General features: G+C 37.4%; 2 protein-coding genes across 2 annotated transcripts; both read right to left on the reverse strand.

Moving 5' to 3' along the window:
- Positions 1-2415: 2415 nt before the first annotated feature.
- On the reverse strand, positions 2416-3381 carry LOC120354643. The gene has a single exon (XM_039442013.1). The coding sequence runs from the start codon at positions 3379-3381 to the stop codon at positions 2416-2418; it is 966 nt and encodes a 321-aa protein (XP_039297947.1).
- Positions 3382-3917: 536 nt separating this feature from the next.
- LOC120354644 lies at positions 3918-7112 on the reverse strand. The gene has a single exon (XM_039442014.1). The coding sequence runs from the start codon at positions 7110-7112 to the stop codon at positions 3918-3920; it is 3195 nt and encodes a 1064-aa protein (XP_039297948.1).
- Positions 7113-13220: the final 6108 nt, after the last annotated feature.

The following is a 13220-nucleotide window of genomic DNA, read 5'->3' on the forward strand; positions in this document are numbered from 1 at the left end:
GAATCTTAACCTGACTAATAAAATCAGTCGAGAGACAAAAATCCTAGATAAAAGTCCTGCAAAATTCTTAGTAATCTTAAAGGTATGAAAATACAGAAATTATATGAATATGAACAATTACCTAATTTCACAAAAAATGAAAACTAGGAATTCAGTTTAGGTAGAATCCAATCGTACCTGAAGCTTTCAAGCTGTTGACTATGTAACACTGAAAGAGGACAAATATAGCAACTTGGCTATAATGTAAGCAGAAGGAGCAGAAAGTCTGTCCAGAACTGAAGGTTCGATTAATAATTAAAAATAGAAAAGGTTGAAAAATACCAAATACAATATTGAAAGGAGACGAAGCTCAGCATATTGTATTACATAAGCGGGCTGGGAAATGACAGCTTAACGCATGTCAAGTTACATGGGGAATATTACTATATGTAGAACACATAAGTAATAATAATAGAAGATAAAAAAATTGAATGATTGATCGTATTTAAATAGTTATTATTTAGGAATAAAAAGTTAATCAGGAACAAAATTGATGGGATGAAGACTACCAGTAAACACAGTGCCTCTGAGAGGGTAAGTACAAAAATGTGAATAATAGAATAAGACTTCCCTGAATAATTAATGATGTGTTGCCGAAGTGATAGGCCTACGGTGACTCAAAATCCGAGGATGGAACTTGACTCCTGTCAAGTACATTGTAGTTGCAGACAGCTGCTGGGCTAATAGAAGTTGAACGATGAAGATATCTTGATTATATCCTGATAAACGATGACCGATGCGGAAGAGAACTTGACTTGAATACGTTGAGATATTGAAAGTTGAGACTGTTCCAATATTAAATTGATAATGAATAACGACGAATGGGCACTTCACAAATTGAATGAGTTTCACTGGTTGAATGTTAATTGGAAAAAAGGTTCCACCATGAGTTAAGTAGAATAAATGTTTGAGGTTATGTCCTAAAGTTGATGTAATTGCAGTGAATAAATATTTGAAAAAAGAGATAAAATGTTCTTGACGACTGAAATCACTGGCATCAGTAAAAATTGAGATTGACAAAGTTCGACTAAATAACTGATGAGTAGCTAAGACTGAGTAGCTAAAAATGAGTAGCGGTTGATGATGAAGGGCAAACTGCACTTGCGCGAATTTCCCGAGATGAAATATTGAATAAGGTAAGCTGCACTTGCACAAGACTTCCCTGAATAAAATGTATCTCCTACGAGCATACAAGATGAATGAATAAATGATGAGTAGCTAAGACTGAGTAGCTAAAAATAAGTAGCGGTTGACGATGAAGGGCAAACTGCACTTGCGCGAATTTCCCGAGATGAAATATTGAATAAGGTAAGCTGCACTTGCACAAGACTTCCCAAGTTGAAAAATGTATCTCCTATGAGCATACAAGATGAATGAATGTAACCGCTAAAAAATGTGTACTGATGCTCAGTAAAATTGAAGTGAAAAGTAATAAATCAAAAGTTCATATTGAGGATTGTTGAAAGTTCATGTGGAATTCATGTTGAAATTACTTACAGTTCATAATACTAATATGATGAATAATTGAAAAACGTTGTACGCAGAAAGCATGGCGTGATTTGCAAAAAGGACGCTTAGTAGAAAAGTCCCAAAAGGTAAGTTAAATTCATAGAAATTATGGTTGAAAAACGTTCACTGATGAAAAATGCGTTGAATGGTTCTCGAATAAGCACACAAACTAGGACATAATGAATGATGGAAATGGATAAAGTTTTCCAAAGATGGACGCGTTAAACTGAGATGTTACATCGTATGACTGTACAAAGAGAGTGACCCTTCTTGCCAAACTGGTTGAAGAAACAGGAACTGCCCATAGCGGAAACATGACGTGAACGGCAGTCATGAGCACAAACTCAACGAATGAAGTGAAAATATAAAATCGATATTAAGCGAACTGAAGGTGTTGAGGTTGAAGTGACTGTTGAAGTATACCAATGGAGGTTCAAAAACAATGAAAATACAATTCAAAATACTTATAGACGAATATTAAACTAGAAAACATTGAAAGAAGCAGACGACAACTAGCGCTACTATCGATCAAGCGATCAATGAAACTGTGACGTCAGAGATCGCATGACACGTGAGAAAGTTGTCCGCGGACTGTAGCAGCGGTAGATTCAAATGCTACAAAAACAAGATGGACGACCATAAGACTGGCTAAAACATGAGACGAAATCTAACATAAAGCTCCCCCCTCGATGCAGGAACAAGTCTTGTCAACCAAGACGTAGCGAGTGCAAAAAAATGATGAGTACGAAAAAATACATATATGTTAGATGAGTCGAATAGAAATACACGAGCAATACGAAATAATAGGTGGATAACATGATGAATAAATGCTAATACAAAAAGACAAGTAGTGAAAGACTACCAAAATTAATCATCTTCAAATGCTGGAAGCGGAGCGAGACTAGAGATGGCTCTCTTGAACCTACCATGCGCAGTCTGCACTGTAACAACACGAACTTTTCCATCTGCACCTGGATGGGTTTCAATGATGCGAGCTAACTTCCATGTGGAAGGAGCAGAATTGAGATCTTTCAGAAGAACCATGGTGTCAACTGTGAGATTGTCCGATTCAGTAAGCCATTTGTGCTTGCGTTGAAGTGTGACTAAGTACTCCTTAGACCATCTGTCCCAAAGTTCTCGAGTGATTTTTTGAAGAAGTTTCCAACGACACCTGTTATCGACATGGGTGGTGGGTGGGCAATGGAAAGGCAACGCAGTCAATGGGCGACCAACTAAGAAGTGACCTGGCGAGAGATACTGAAGATCTTGAGGGTCCTCTGTAAGAGGTACGAGTGGACGAGAGTTAAGGATAGCTTCAATTTGAGCTGCGAATGTAGTCATATCTTCAAAATTAAGAACATGATTGAATGTGACGACTTTGAAAATTTTCTTGAAATTCTTGACAGCATTCTCCCATAGACCTCCAAAAGATGGGGCGCGAGGTGGAATGAAGTGCCACTTGATATTGAGAACCGACGTGTAGTTATGAATATCTTGTTGAGTTTTAGATGACTCAAAAAACTGATGTAGATCTTGTAGTTCATTGTTTGCACCTACAAACGTGGTTGCATTGTCCAAAAATATGGAGTGTGGAATACCACGACGTGATGAGAAGCGAATGAGTGCCGCAATAAAGGCTTTCGTTGTCAACTCTGAGACGACTTCTACATGTACTGCTTTCGTGACCATGCAGACGAAGATAGCTAAATAAGCTTTCGAATATGTGCGTGATTTCTTGGAACCAACAAGTAATGAAAACGGTCCAGCATAATCTATGCCAGAGTTATAGAATGGAAAATCAGATTGTATTCTGACAGGAGGAAGTTGTCCCATGATTTGTTCCGAACGAAATTTGGCGAAGCGAAAACATAAATGGCAGGATTTCAAAACTGATTTGACTGTACGACGAGTAGATAGTATCCAATAACGCTGACGTAATGAAGTCATGGTGCTCTGAACTCCATCATGAGACAGACGTCGATGATATGACATGATGAGCGCACGAGTGAAACGATGCTTAGAAGGCAAGATGATTTGATGTTTGTAGTCGTACGGCAAGTCCGATTGACTCAATCTGCCGCCAACTCTCAATAATGAGTCATTGTCAATGAATGGCGATAGCGCTTTCAAGGAACTAGACGGAAGCAATTCTCTGCCTTGATGGAGAAGACGAATCTCTTCTGTGAATGCTTCTGCTTGAACCGTGCGGATGATCGCAATTTCTGCCTCTTGAATTTCTTCTACTGTGAGTAGACCACATCTGCGCTGATCAGGATGATGACGTCAAGTGATGTTATGGATGAAACGACGAACGTATGCTGTTGAACGGATGATGCGATGATAATCAGACAGTTTATGAATGATATTGTTCAACACTGAAGTTGTGACTCTAGTGGCATGTGATGAGATAGGACGGATGATTGCAACATTACAGGAGATGTCATTCCATGTAGCTTCTTGCTTGGACAACCAAGACGGCCATTCCACCAAAGTGAACTGTTGATGAGTGTTGTTGGAGTGCAGCCTCTCGAAATTAGGTCAGCAGGATTATGTTTCGTAGTGACATGTTTCCATGTAAAATCTGCTGTAAGATTCTGAATCGTAGAGACGCGAACCGAAACAAAGATATCTGCTCTGTTTGGCAAAGCCTTGAGCCAATCGCACACAACCTTGGAATCAGTCCACAAGATTACCCTGGAAAATTTGAGCTTGGAAGCACGAATTGTTTTCACAACTAATTTCGATGACAAATATGCTGCTTGGAGTTCCAAACGAGGAATTGTGAGCAATGGTTTTATGGACGCTACCTTGGACTTTGACGTAAGCAATCTAACTTGAACCCCGTCCGATGATGAGCTGCGAACATAAAGACAAGCACCAAATGCTGTTGCGCTGGCATCAGAAAATGCATGCAGTTCCAAATCGACCTCTGAAGAGGGTGGCAAAACACAACGTGGAATAGAAACATTCGCAATGTTTGGTAAATCATGAAGTATGGATAACCATTCTGTGAGAAGCTCAGATGGTAGCTTTTGGTCCCAATCAAGTTTATGGAGCCAAAGCTTTTGAAATAACAATTTGGGACGAATGACAATGGGTGAGATGAGTCCAAGCGGATCAAATATGCTAGAAATGCATGACAATAATTGACGTTTAGTGAAAGATGTTTGATGAACAACTTTTGAAATGTTGGATGAGATAGTGAGTTGATCAGCCGTAGAATTCCAAATGAGACCAAGTGCCTTAACAACACTGTCGTTTGAATCAGATAATGGTCGTGATGTAGCTGTCTCGATGAGATGAGCTGGGATCGTTGAAAGTAATTCTGACGAATTAGACAACCACTTCCTGAGTTCAAAATTTCCTTTATTAAGTGTAGTAAGCAATTGATGAGCCAACTCTATGGCTGATGAGAGTGAAGATGAACCACTGATAAGATCATCCACGTAAAAATCTTCCTTAATGGCTTGATGAACTGCTGATTGCAGTGAACATTCAACATCTGCTAAGTGATTGAGCATGCGTGTAGCAAGGTATGGAGCTGAGGATGTGCCGTAAGTGACAGTATTCAAGTGATACTCTTGAATAGGTTGATTCTGATCAGATCTCCAAAAGATGCGTTGAAAATTTCTGTCATTTGGATGAACAAGAATCTGGCGGTACATTTTCGCTATATCAGCAATGAATGCGATACGATGCATACGAAATCTGAGCACTGTGTCAAACAACTCAGGCTGCACTGTTGGACCAATGTGAAGAACATCATTGAGTGATAATCCTGAAGTGGACTTCGCTGAAGCATCAAACACAACTCGAAGTTTGGTAGTCGTGGAATCTGGCTTGAAAACTGGATGATGAGGAATGTGATAATATGGATCATATGGAGATGAAGGTGGTGCAAGAGACATGTGACCTAAATCAATATATTCATCCATGAATTGTATATATTGTTTCTTGAGTTCAGGATGAGTATCAAGACGTTTCTCCAGCGAGTGAAAGCGAGTCAATGCTTGTCTGAAGGATTGACCTAACAAATGAAATGAATCCTTTTTCGGCAAGGCTATAGAAAATCTGCCATCATCTTGACGTTGAACATTCTCAATGTAGTGCTGCTCAATTTGTGCGTGTTCTGCTGGCGTGCTGGATTCAGTATCAATTTCTTCAATTTGCCAAAATTTTTCCAATTGCTTAGAGATGTCTGCGTTGGACACATGTTCAATGCTAGAAACGAAATTGGAAATGTGTTGATGGGTGACAGATGATTTATAAGCAGGAATGGAGCCCCAGACTATCCAACCTAACTTGGTATTCTGAAGAATACAGCTTTCGGACAGGCGAATTTGACCAGGTAAATGAAGCATGGCGTAGACATCAACGTTTAAGAGTATATCCACTCCTGAAATTCTGAAGAAGGTAGGATCGGCTAAAACAACATTGGGGGGAATATTGAAATCTGAAAAATTGAGTCCAGATGGTGGAACACTAGGAACAATTTTCTCTGTGACAATGCAATCAATGTGAGTTGACCAAGTTCGGTCAGGTGAGTGAATACTCAAAGATGACAAATTCAATAAGGTAGCATTACTGCCAGACACAGTGTGAACTGTGCTGCCAGTACAAATAGTGGGTAATTGAAGTTGAGTAGCTAATTGACGTGAAATAAAACAGCTGTCAGAGCCACTGTCGAGGAGTGCGCGGCAAATTACAGCTTGACCACTCTTGTCAAAGACAATCAACTGGGCTGTAGGCATGATGCAAGTGCGTCTGCTATCAATGGATTTGATTTGTGGTGCGCTGTGGGCATAGCTGACTGTCTGATTGTGAGATTCAACAACATTTGTGGCAGGCTGCAAACTGGATTGAGATGAATCAAATTGACGACTTCTCTCAGAATTTGATGACTGAGGTCTAGAGGGAATTGAATTGACAACAACACTAGAAGTCGGCAACTGCTGGACAAGGCTAGTTGATATTTGCGGCGCAGGTGAAACCATGTGTGTCATTGGCACTGCTGAATTGGAGTTCATTGATGCTGGATGCACTGATGACATTTGCGATGGCTGGTTGTATTGATTATCATACCTTAATTGTTGTTGTGACTGATGAGGTATGTTATACTCACAGTACGGCATGCTCTGCGACAGATTTTTCACTGGATTGCGCGCATGGTTCGATGTTGTGACATAGTTGGACCTCTTAGGGACAGGACTTGACCCATGAAGTAGCGTGTGATGTCGTAAATTGCACGTCTTGCAGGAACCTTGACATTGGTGAGCTCGATCCCATGGCCGAATACAGTTGACACACAAGGATTTTTTCAATACAGCAGAGGTTCGCTCTGAAGTTGGAATTTTGAGAAGTTGATTACAATTGAAAATGTTGTGAGAGCCATTGCGACAAAAATAACACTCAGAAGTTGATGCTCTGTTGAAAACATTTGGTGAATTTGAAGTGTTGAAATTCATGATATTGGCTTTGGGCTGTGATGGTTGTCGACTGGTGCTAGGCTGGTTATTAGCCGGCGTATTGCGTTGCACTGATGTGTTGTTGAATGAGCTCGACATTGCTTGTGCGATTTTATGTTGCGACTCTAAAAAGTCCCAAAGGCAATCAATGGTAAGTTGAGATTTGGTAGAACAAAATCTCTCCCAATCTCTAATCGTAGCATTGTCAAATCGTGACACAGTGAGAAAAATAAAAATGAGATCTTTCACACTGATATTGAGCGCAAGGGCTTCAAGAGCAGAGATATTTGTCTTTTGATTGTCAATAAATAATCTCCACGATTGGGATGATCTACAGTCAAGTTTAGGAGGGTTGAGTATGGCTGAAATATGAGTTTCGGCAATCAATAATGAATTATCGTAACGTTGAGTCAAGAGTTCCCAAGCTAACTCAAAATCTCCAGAAGGAGAATTAGAAATTCTATTAAGTGCTTCTCCAGAAAGGACTTGACGCAGGTAATGAAATTTCAATGTATTATCAAGGTTACGGTTATTGATAACAAGACTTGTAAAGGTCGATTTGAAATTGAGCCAAGCGCTGAGACTACCGTCAAATTTTGGCAATGGAATGTCCGGTAGACGAGCGCTCACCATGTGAGGAGAATCAACGTGATTTGAGTGAGATGGGGAGCTGACTTCACTTACTCTTTTAGTTTTCAATTCATATTCATATATGGCATTGGAGAGTACAGAATTAACAGTACCAAAATTCTGGCGAATTTGGTGACACAATTCAATGTCAACAGGCAAACCTTTGTTGGAAAAATTTTCAGTAGTACTATGAAAATTTTTCTTAAGCATTAACATCTCTTGTTTGAGATCTTCAGCAAAAAAATAGTCATTACGATTTTGAATTTCTTTGATAACACCATCTTGAATTAATCGAATCAATTGCTGATTGATAGTGTCAAGATTGTTAGGAATGGTGGGAGACGGACATTGTCTGACCTCACCTTGAGAAATTTCACCTTCAAGGGTGATGAGCGAGTCGTTTGGATTCTCCATACTGAATTGTACAAAATATATATAGACTTGAAAAAAATTAATTAATATTTGAGTAATATAAGAATAGATATATGAATATAATGTTGAATGGACGTAATAAAACGATGTAACACAATAACTAGCGCAATAAGTACACAATGGTTGATTATAGAAATTGTCAATGAAACTAATCGGTTGATTGTTTGAAATAAATGAATGTCGTCAATGGTTTGTTGACTAATTGCGTAAAAATTAATGATAATTGCACAATGAAAATTGCTTGTCAAGATAGCACCAAATGCGTGGTAAGTATTAATATTTGCATGAATTCAATGCATTTAAAAATATTAAGTATATTGATGAATAGATAAGTCTCTTGAAATAGCAAGAATTGATTAGTAATCCTAAAAAATTTATGACGCTCACAGAGAAAAGATATTACAAAAGGTATGTCGGTAAAATGAATTTACAGAATTGATAAATGGTTCGGTCTTACAAATTGAATAGCCAGCGACTGATTCGGTCCCCAGATGAATTGCCTTTAGACTTGGCAAGATGCGAGGTGCAGCAGTGTTCTGAATGCTTCTGTGCTTGGAATCGGCTCTCGCTCAGGTCTGGGTCCACGAACAGTTTACAGGTTGGCTGGTTCACTGCGCCGATACAATGTAGTGTACCTTTCTGGCCGCAGTGCTGGTTCACCCTTCGATAACTGAAATATATACGAGTATTATTAGAATGATGTAAGACTAATGTATGCTAGAATGCAGTTGATAAACATGGACGCTGACTGCTCTACCTGTATTGGGTATATTCAACTAACTACAGAGGACTTGAAAAAAATTAAGGTACCCAAAGAGAAACTTGAAAATTAGCAATCCAAAAAAATAGTTACGAATCACCACAGGATGCCAGACGATCCGTGCCCGTACGAGGACCAAGAAATAATTCGGCCCGGAGTTACCAAGAAATAATGTTGACTGTCAGTAGATCGGGTTGTAAGGCCGATCTGCAAAGTAGTGGACTGTGTGGAAGTGTGTAGATGAGATCTATATCTGATCTAGGCACTGACAGCTTTTCATTATTTGCTATGAGCGGATTTACAAACCTTGAATGTGTAGATCCGAAAAAATACCTCTGGTTTACTGTGCGTCTGAGCACAAGTAGAATGCACAAAGGTAGTGCAATAATGATGACTAATAATTGAAGAATGATAGATAATAAGTTTCTTATTATCCGTATGTAAAGCTGATATTTGAATGTAACTATTGGAATGCTTAAAATTAATGTAGTTGTAATTAAAATAAAAAGAATTAGGAATGCACTCAAGATGTTTATTGTACCTAGACTTTTTGCTAGTACGTTTAAGAATACTGATACAATGTTTCAAAATGATGTTACCTCTGTGAGCGCAAAAGATTGAATAATACAAAGATAAAGTTGGGATATCAATGTTAATGTTGAAATACACAAAAGAGTATATTGATGCTGAAACTAATAATAGAACAATAATGACAATGAGTGATGATTGAATTGAACGTACAAAATTTAGCAATGTTTAAAATGAATAAAATTTAGAATACTTGAAAAATGATAGTAAATATGAGAATCTTAACCTGACTAATAAAATCAGTCGAGAGACAAAAATCCTAGATAAAAGTCCTGCAAAATTCTTAGTAATCTTAAAGGTATGAAAATACAGAAATTATATGAATATGAACAATTACCTAATTTCACAAAAAATGAAAACTAGGAATTCAGTTTAGGTAGAATCCAATCGTACCTGAAGCTTTCAAGCTGTTGACTATGTAACACTGAAAGAGGACAAATATAGCAACTTGGCTATAATGTAAGCAGAAGGAGCAGAAAGTCTGTCCAGAACTGAAGGTTCGATTAATAATTAAAAATAGAAAAGGTTGAAAAATACCAAATACAATATTGAAAGGAGACGAAGCTCAGCATATTGTATTACATAAGCGGGCTGGGAAATGACAGCTTAACGCATGTCAAGTTACATGGGGAATATTACTATATGTAGAACACATAAGTAATAATAATAGAAGATAAAAAATTGAATGATTGATAGTACTTAAATAGTTATTATTTAGGAATAAAAAGTTAATCAGGAACAAAATTGATGGGATGAAGACTACCAGTAAACACAGTGCCTCTGAGAGGGTAAGTACAAAAATGTGAATAATAGAATAAGACTTCCCTGAATAATTAATGATGTGTTGCCGAAGTGATAGGCCTACGGTGACTCAAAATCCGAGGATGGAACTTGACTCCTGTCAAGTACATTGTAGTTGCAGACAGCTGCTGGGCTAATAGAAGTTGAACGATGAAGATATCTTGATTATATCCTGATAAACGATGACCGATGCGGAAGAGAACTTGACTTGAATACGTTGAGATATTGAAAGTTGAGACTGTTCCAATATTAAATTGATAATGAATAACGACGAATGGGCACTTCACAAATTGAATGAGTTTCACTGGTTGAATGTTAATTGGAAAAAAGGTTCCACCATGAGTTAAGTAGAATAAATGTTTGAGGTTATGTCCTAAAGTTGATGTAATTGCAGTGAATAAATATTTGAAAAAAGAGATAAAATGTTCTTGACGACTGAAATCACTGGCATCAGTAAAAATTGAGATTGACAAAGTTCGACTAAATAACTGATGAGTAGCTAAGACTGAGTAGCTAAAAATGAGTAGCGGTTGATGATGAAGGGCAAACTGCACTTGCGCGAATTTCCCGAGATGAAATATTGAATAAGGTAAGCTGCACTTGCACAAGACTTCCCTGAATAAAATGTATCTCCTACGAGCATACAAGATGAATGAATAAATGATGAGTAGCTAAGACTGAGTAGCTAAAAATGAGTAGCGGTTGACGATGAAGGGCAAACTGCACTTGCGCGAATTTCCCGAGATGAAATATTGAATAAGGTAAGCTGCACTTGCACAAGACTTCCCAAGTTGAAAAATGTATCTCCTATGAGCATACAAGATGAATGAATGTAACCGCTAAAAAATGTGTACTGATGCTCAGTAAAATTGAAGTGATAAATAATAAATCAAAAGTTCATATTGAGGATTGTTGAAAGTTCATGTGGAATTCATGTTGAAATTACTTACAGTTCATAATACTAATATGATGAATAATTGAAAAACGTTGTACGCAGAAAGCATGGCGTGATTTGCAAAAAGGACGCTTAGTAGAAAAGTCCCGAAAGGTAAGTTAAATTCATAGAAATTATGGTTGAAAAACGTTCACTGATGAAAAATGCGTTGAATGGTTCTCGAATAAGCACACAAACTAGGACATAATGAATGATGAAAATGGATAAAGTTTTCCAAAGATGGACGCGTTAAACTGAGATGTTACATCGTATGACTGTACAAAGAGAGTGACCCTTCTTGCCAAACTGGTTGAAGAAACAGGAACTGCCCATAGCGGAAACATGACGTGAACGGCAGTCATGAGCACAAACTCAACGAATGAAGTGAAAATATAAAATCGATATTAAGCGAACTGAAGGTGTTGAGGTTGAAGTGACTGTTGAAGTATACCAATGGAGGTTCAAAAACAATGAAAATACAATTCAAAATACTTATAGACGAATATTAAACTAGAAAACATTGAAAGAAGCAGACGACAACTAGCGCTACTATCGATCAAGCGATCAATGAAACTGTGACGTCAGAGATCGCATGACACGTGAGAAAGTTGTCCGCGGACTGTAGCAGCGGTAGATTCAAATGCTACAAAAACAAGATGGACGACCATAAGACTGGCTAAAACATGAGACGAAATCTAACAATGAATTTGATAAGCCCAGTATTATCTATGTTTTTCATTGTATCGCTTGTATCAATGTAACATGCACTGTTTGCAATATTCATCACTATTCTCTCAAGAATTAGTTTGTTTTGAATTCCATGATCTGAAAATTCAAATTTAAATGCTATTTGGATGACGTTCACATTCCATTTGTTTTTTTACAATAATTGATAAGGTGAAGAAGTCGGACACGTCATAATCTACGAACTTCATCAAAGAACATCAATATCTGAAACTAAGAGTTATCAAATTGTGATACTACATGTGACTCGTATTGAGATGACACACTTAAAATTGATAAATTCTGTGAGCATATAACGAAAGTCTGATTTTTATCATCAGCATAGTTAAATCAAGACAATTATAATAATCTGTAGAGTATTGAAAATTGAAAATCTAGATTCAGAACATGTCAAAACAATAGACAAAATTGATTGTTTCGAGCGCAATAGTGTAAATACGATGCAATGTAGAAAGCAGTACTATTACCTACTGTTTACTATGGTGAAGAGAGTCAGCCGCGTCGGCTGCTTCCCCTCCCACAGCGTCAAATTGAATCACAAATACATAATGATACACATCAATAGATTTGCAATTGAATTGCCGACATTAATTATTTGGCTCATTTTTCTTTAAAATCATTTGCTTCAAAGTTAATCGGAGAAAACAAAAAATCAAATCGAAAAACCCCTAATTTTTTTCATATACAGAGTGTCCCAGATAAGGTGTAAACCCCGGCTACCATAGATTCTACATGCAATTTGCAACAAAAAATGTTCAGTAAAATTTTCTCCTATCAACCTTCGTTTTCGAGATACATCGATTTTTCGATATTTTTCAAGTAGGCGTACTTCCAGACATTAAATCGTCAATATCTCAAGAACCATTGGTCTTAAGTGAATTTTAAGGACATCGTAGAAAAGAGGACAAAATTTCACATTGACTTGAGGTATAAAACATGCCAATGACGATTATTTAGTAGTATTTTTTAGCGGTCAAAGTTGAAAAAGAGTGATTTTTGAAGTTTTTTTGATAACTTCAGACACATTTTTCTCGATTTTTTTTTCCAGGGTATGAAATAATTTTTATAGCGCAAAAACTTCCTTTTTTGATTATCTTTCGAATGAGACCAAATGCAGGTGTCTAGCTCAAATCCTCGAATCAGAATTTCAGTTTAAATTCGATTTTTTAATTAAAAACGAGACTTATCTTGTTTGAGTGTAAATAATTGTCTACAATTTGATAGCTTTGTGTCGAGTGATTGAGGGCGTAAAAATACTTTTTCTATAGGAAATTTGGCTGAGAAATTCAATGAAACTGGTTAGAAGTTCGTATCTGCA

This window comes from Nilaparvata lugens, chromosome X (genome assembly GCF_014356525.2).
Source record: "Nilaparvata lugens isolate BPH chromosome X, ASM1435652v1, whole genome shotgun sequence".
NCBI lineage: Eukaryota > Metazoa > Arthropoda > Insecta > Hemiptera > Delphacidae > Nilaparvata > Nilaparvata lugens.

Bases quoted from the DNA above. Each gene is read 5' to 3' on its own strand.
- LOC120354643 (XM_039442013.1), bottom strand. From the start codon at position 3,381: ATGGGACAACTTCCTCCTGTCAGAATACAATCTGATTTTCCATTCTAT.
- LOC120354644 (XM_039442014.1), bottom strand. From the start codon at position 7,112: ATGTCGAGCTCATTCAACAACACATCAGTGCAACGCAATACGCCGGCT.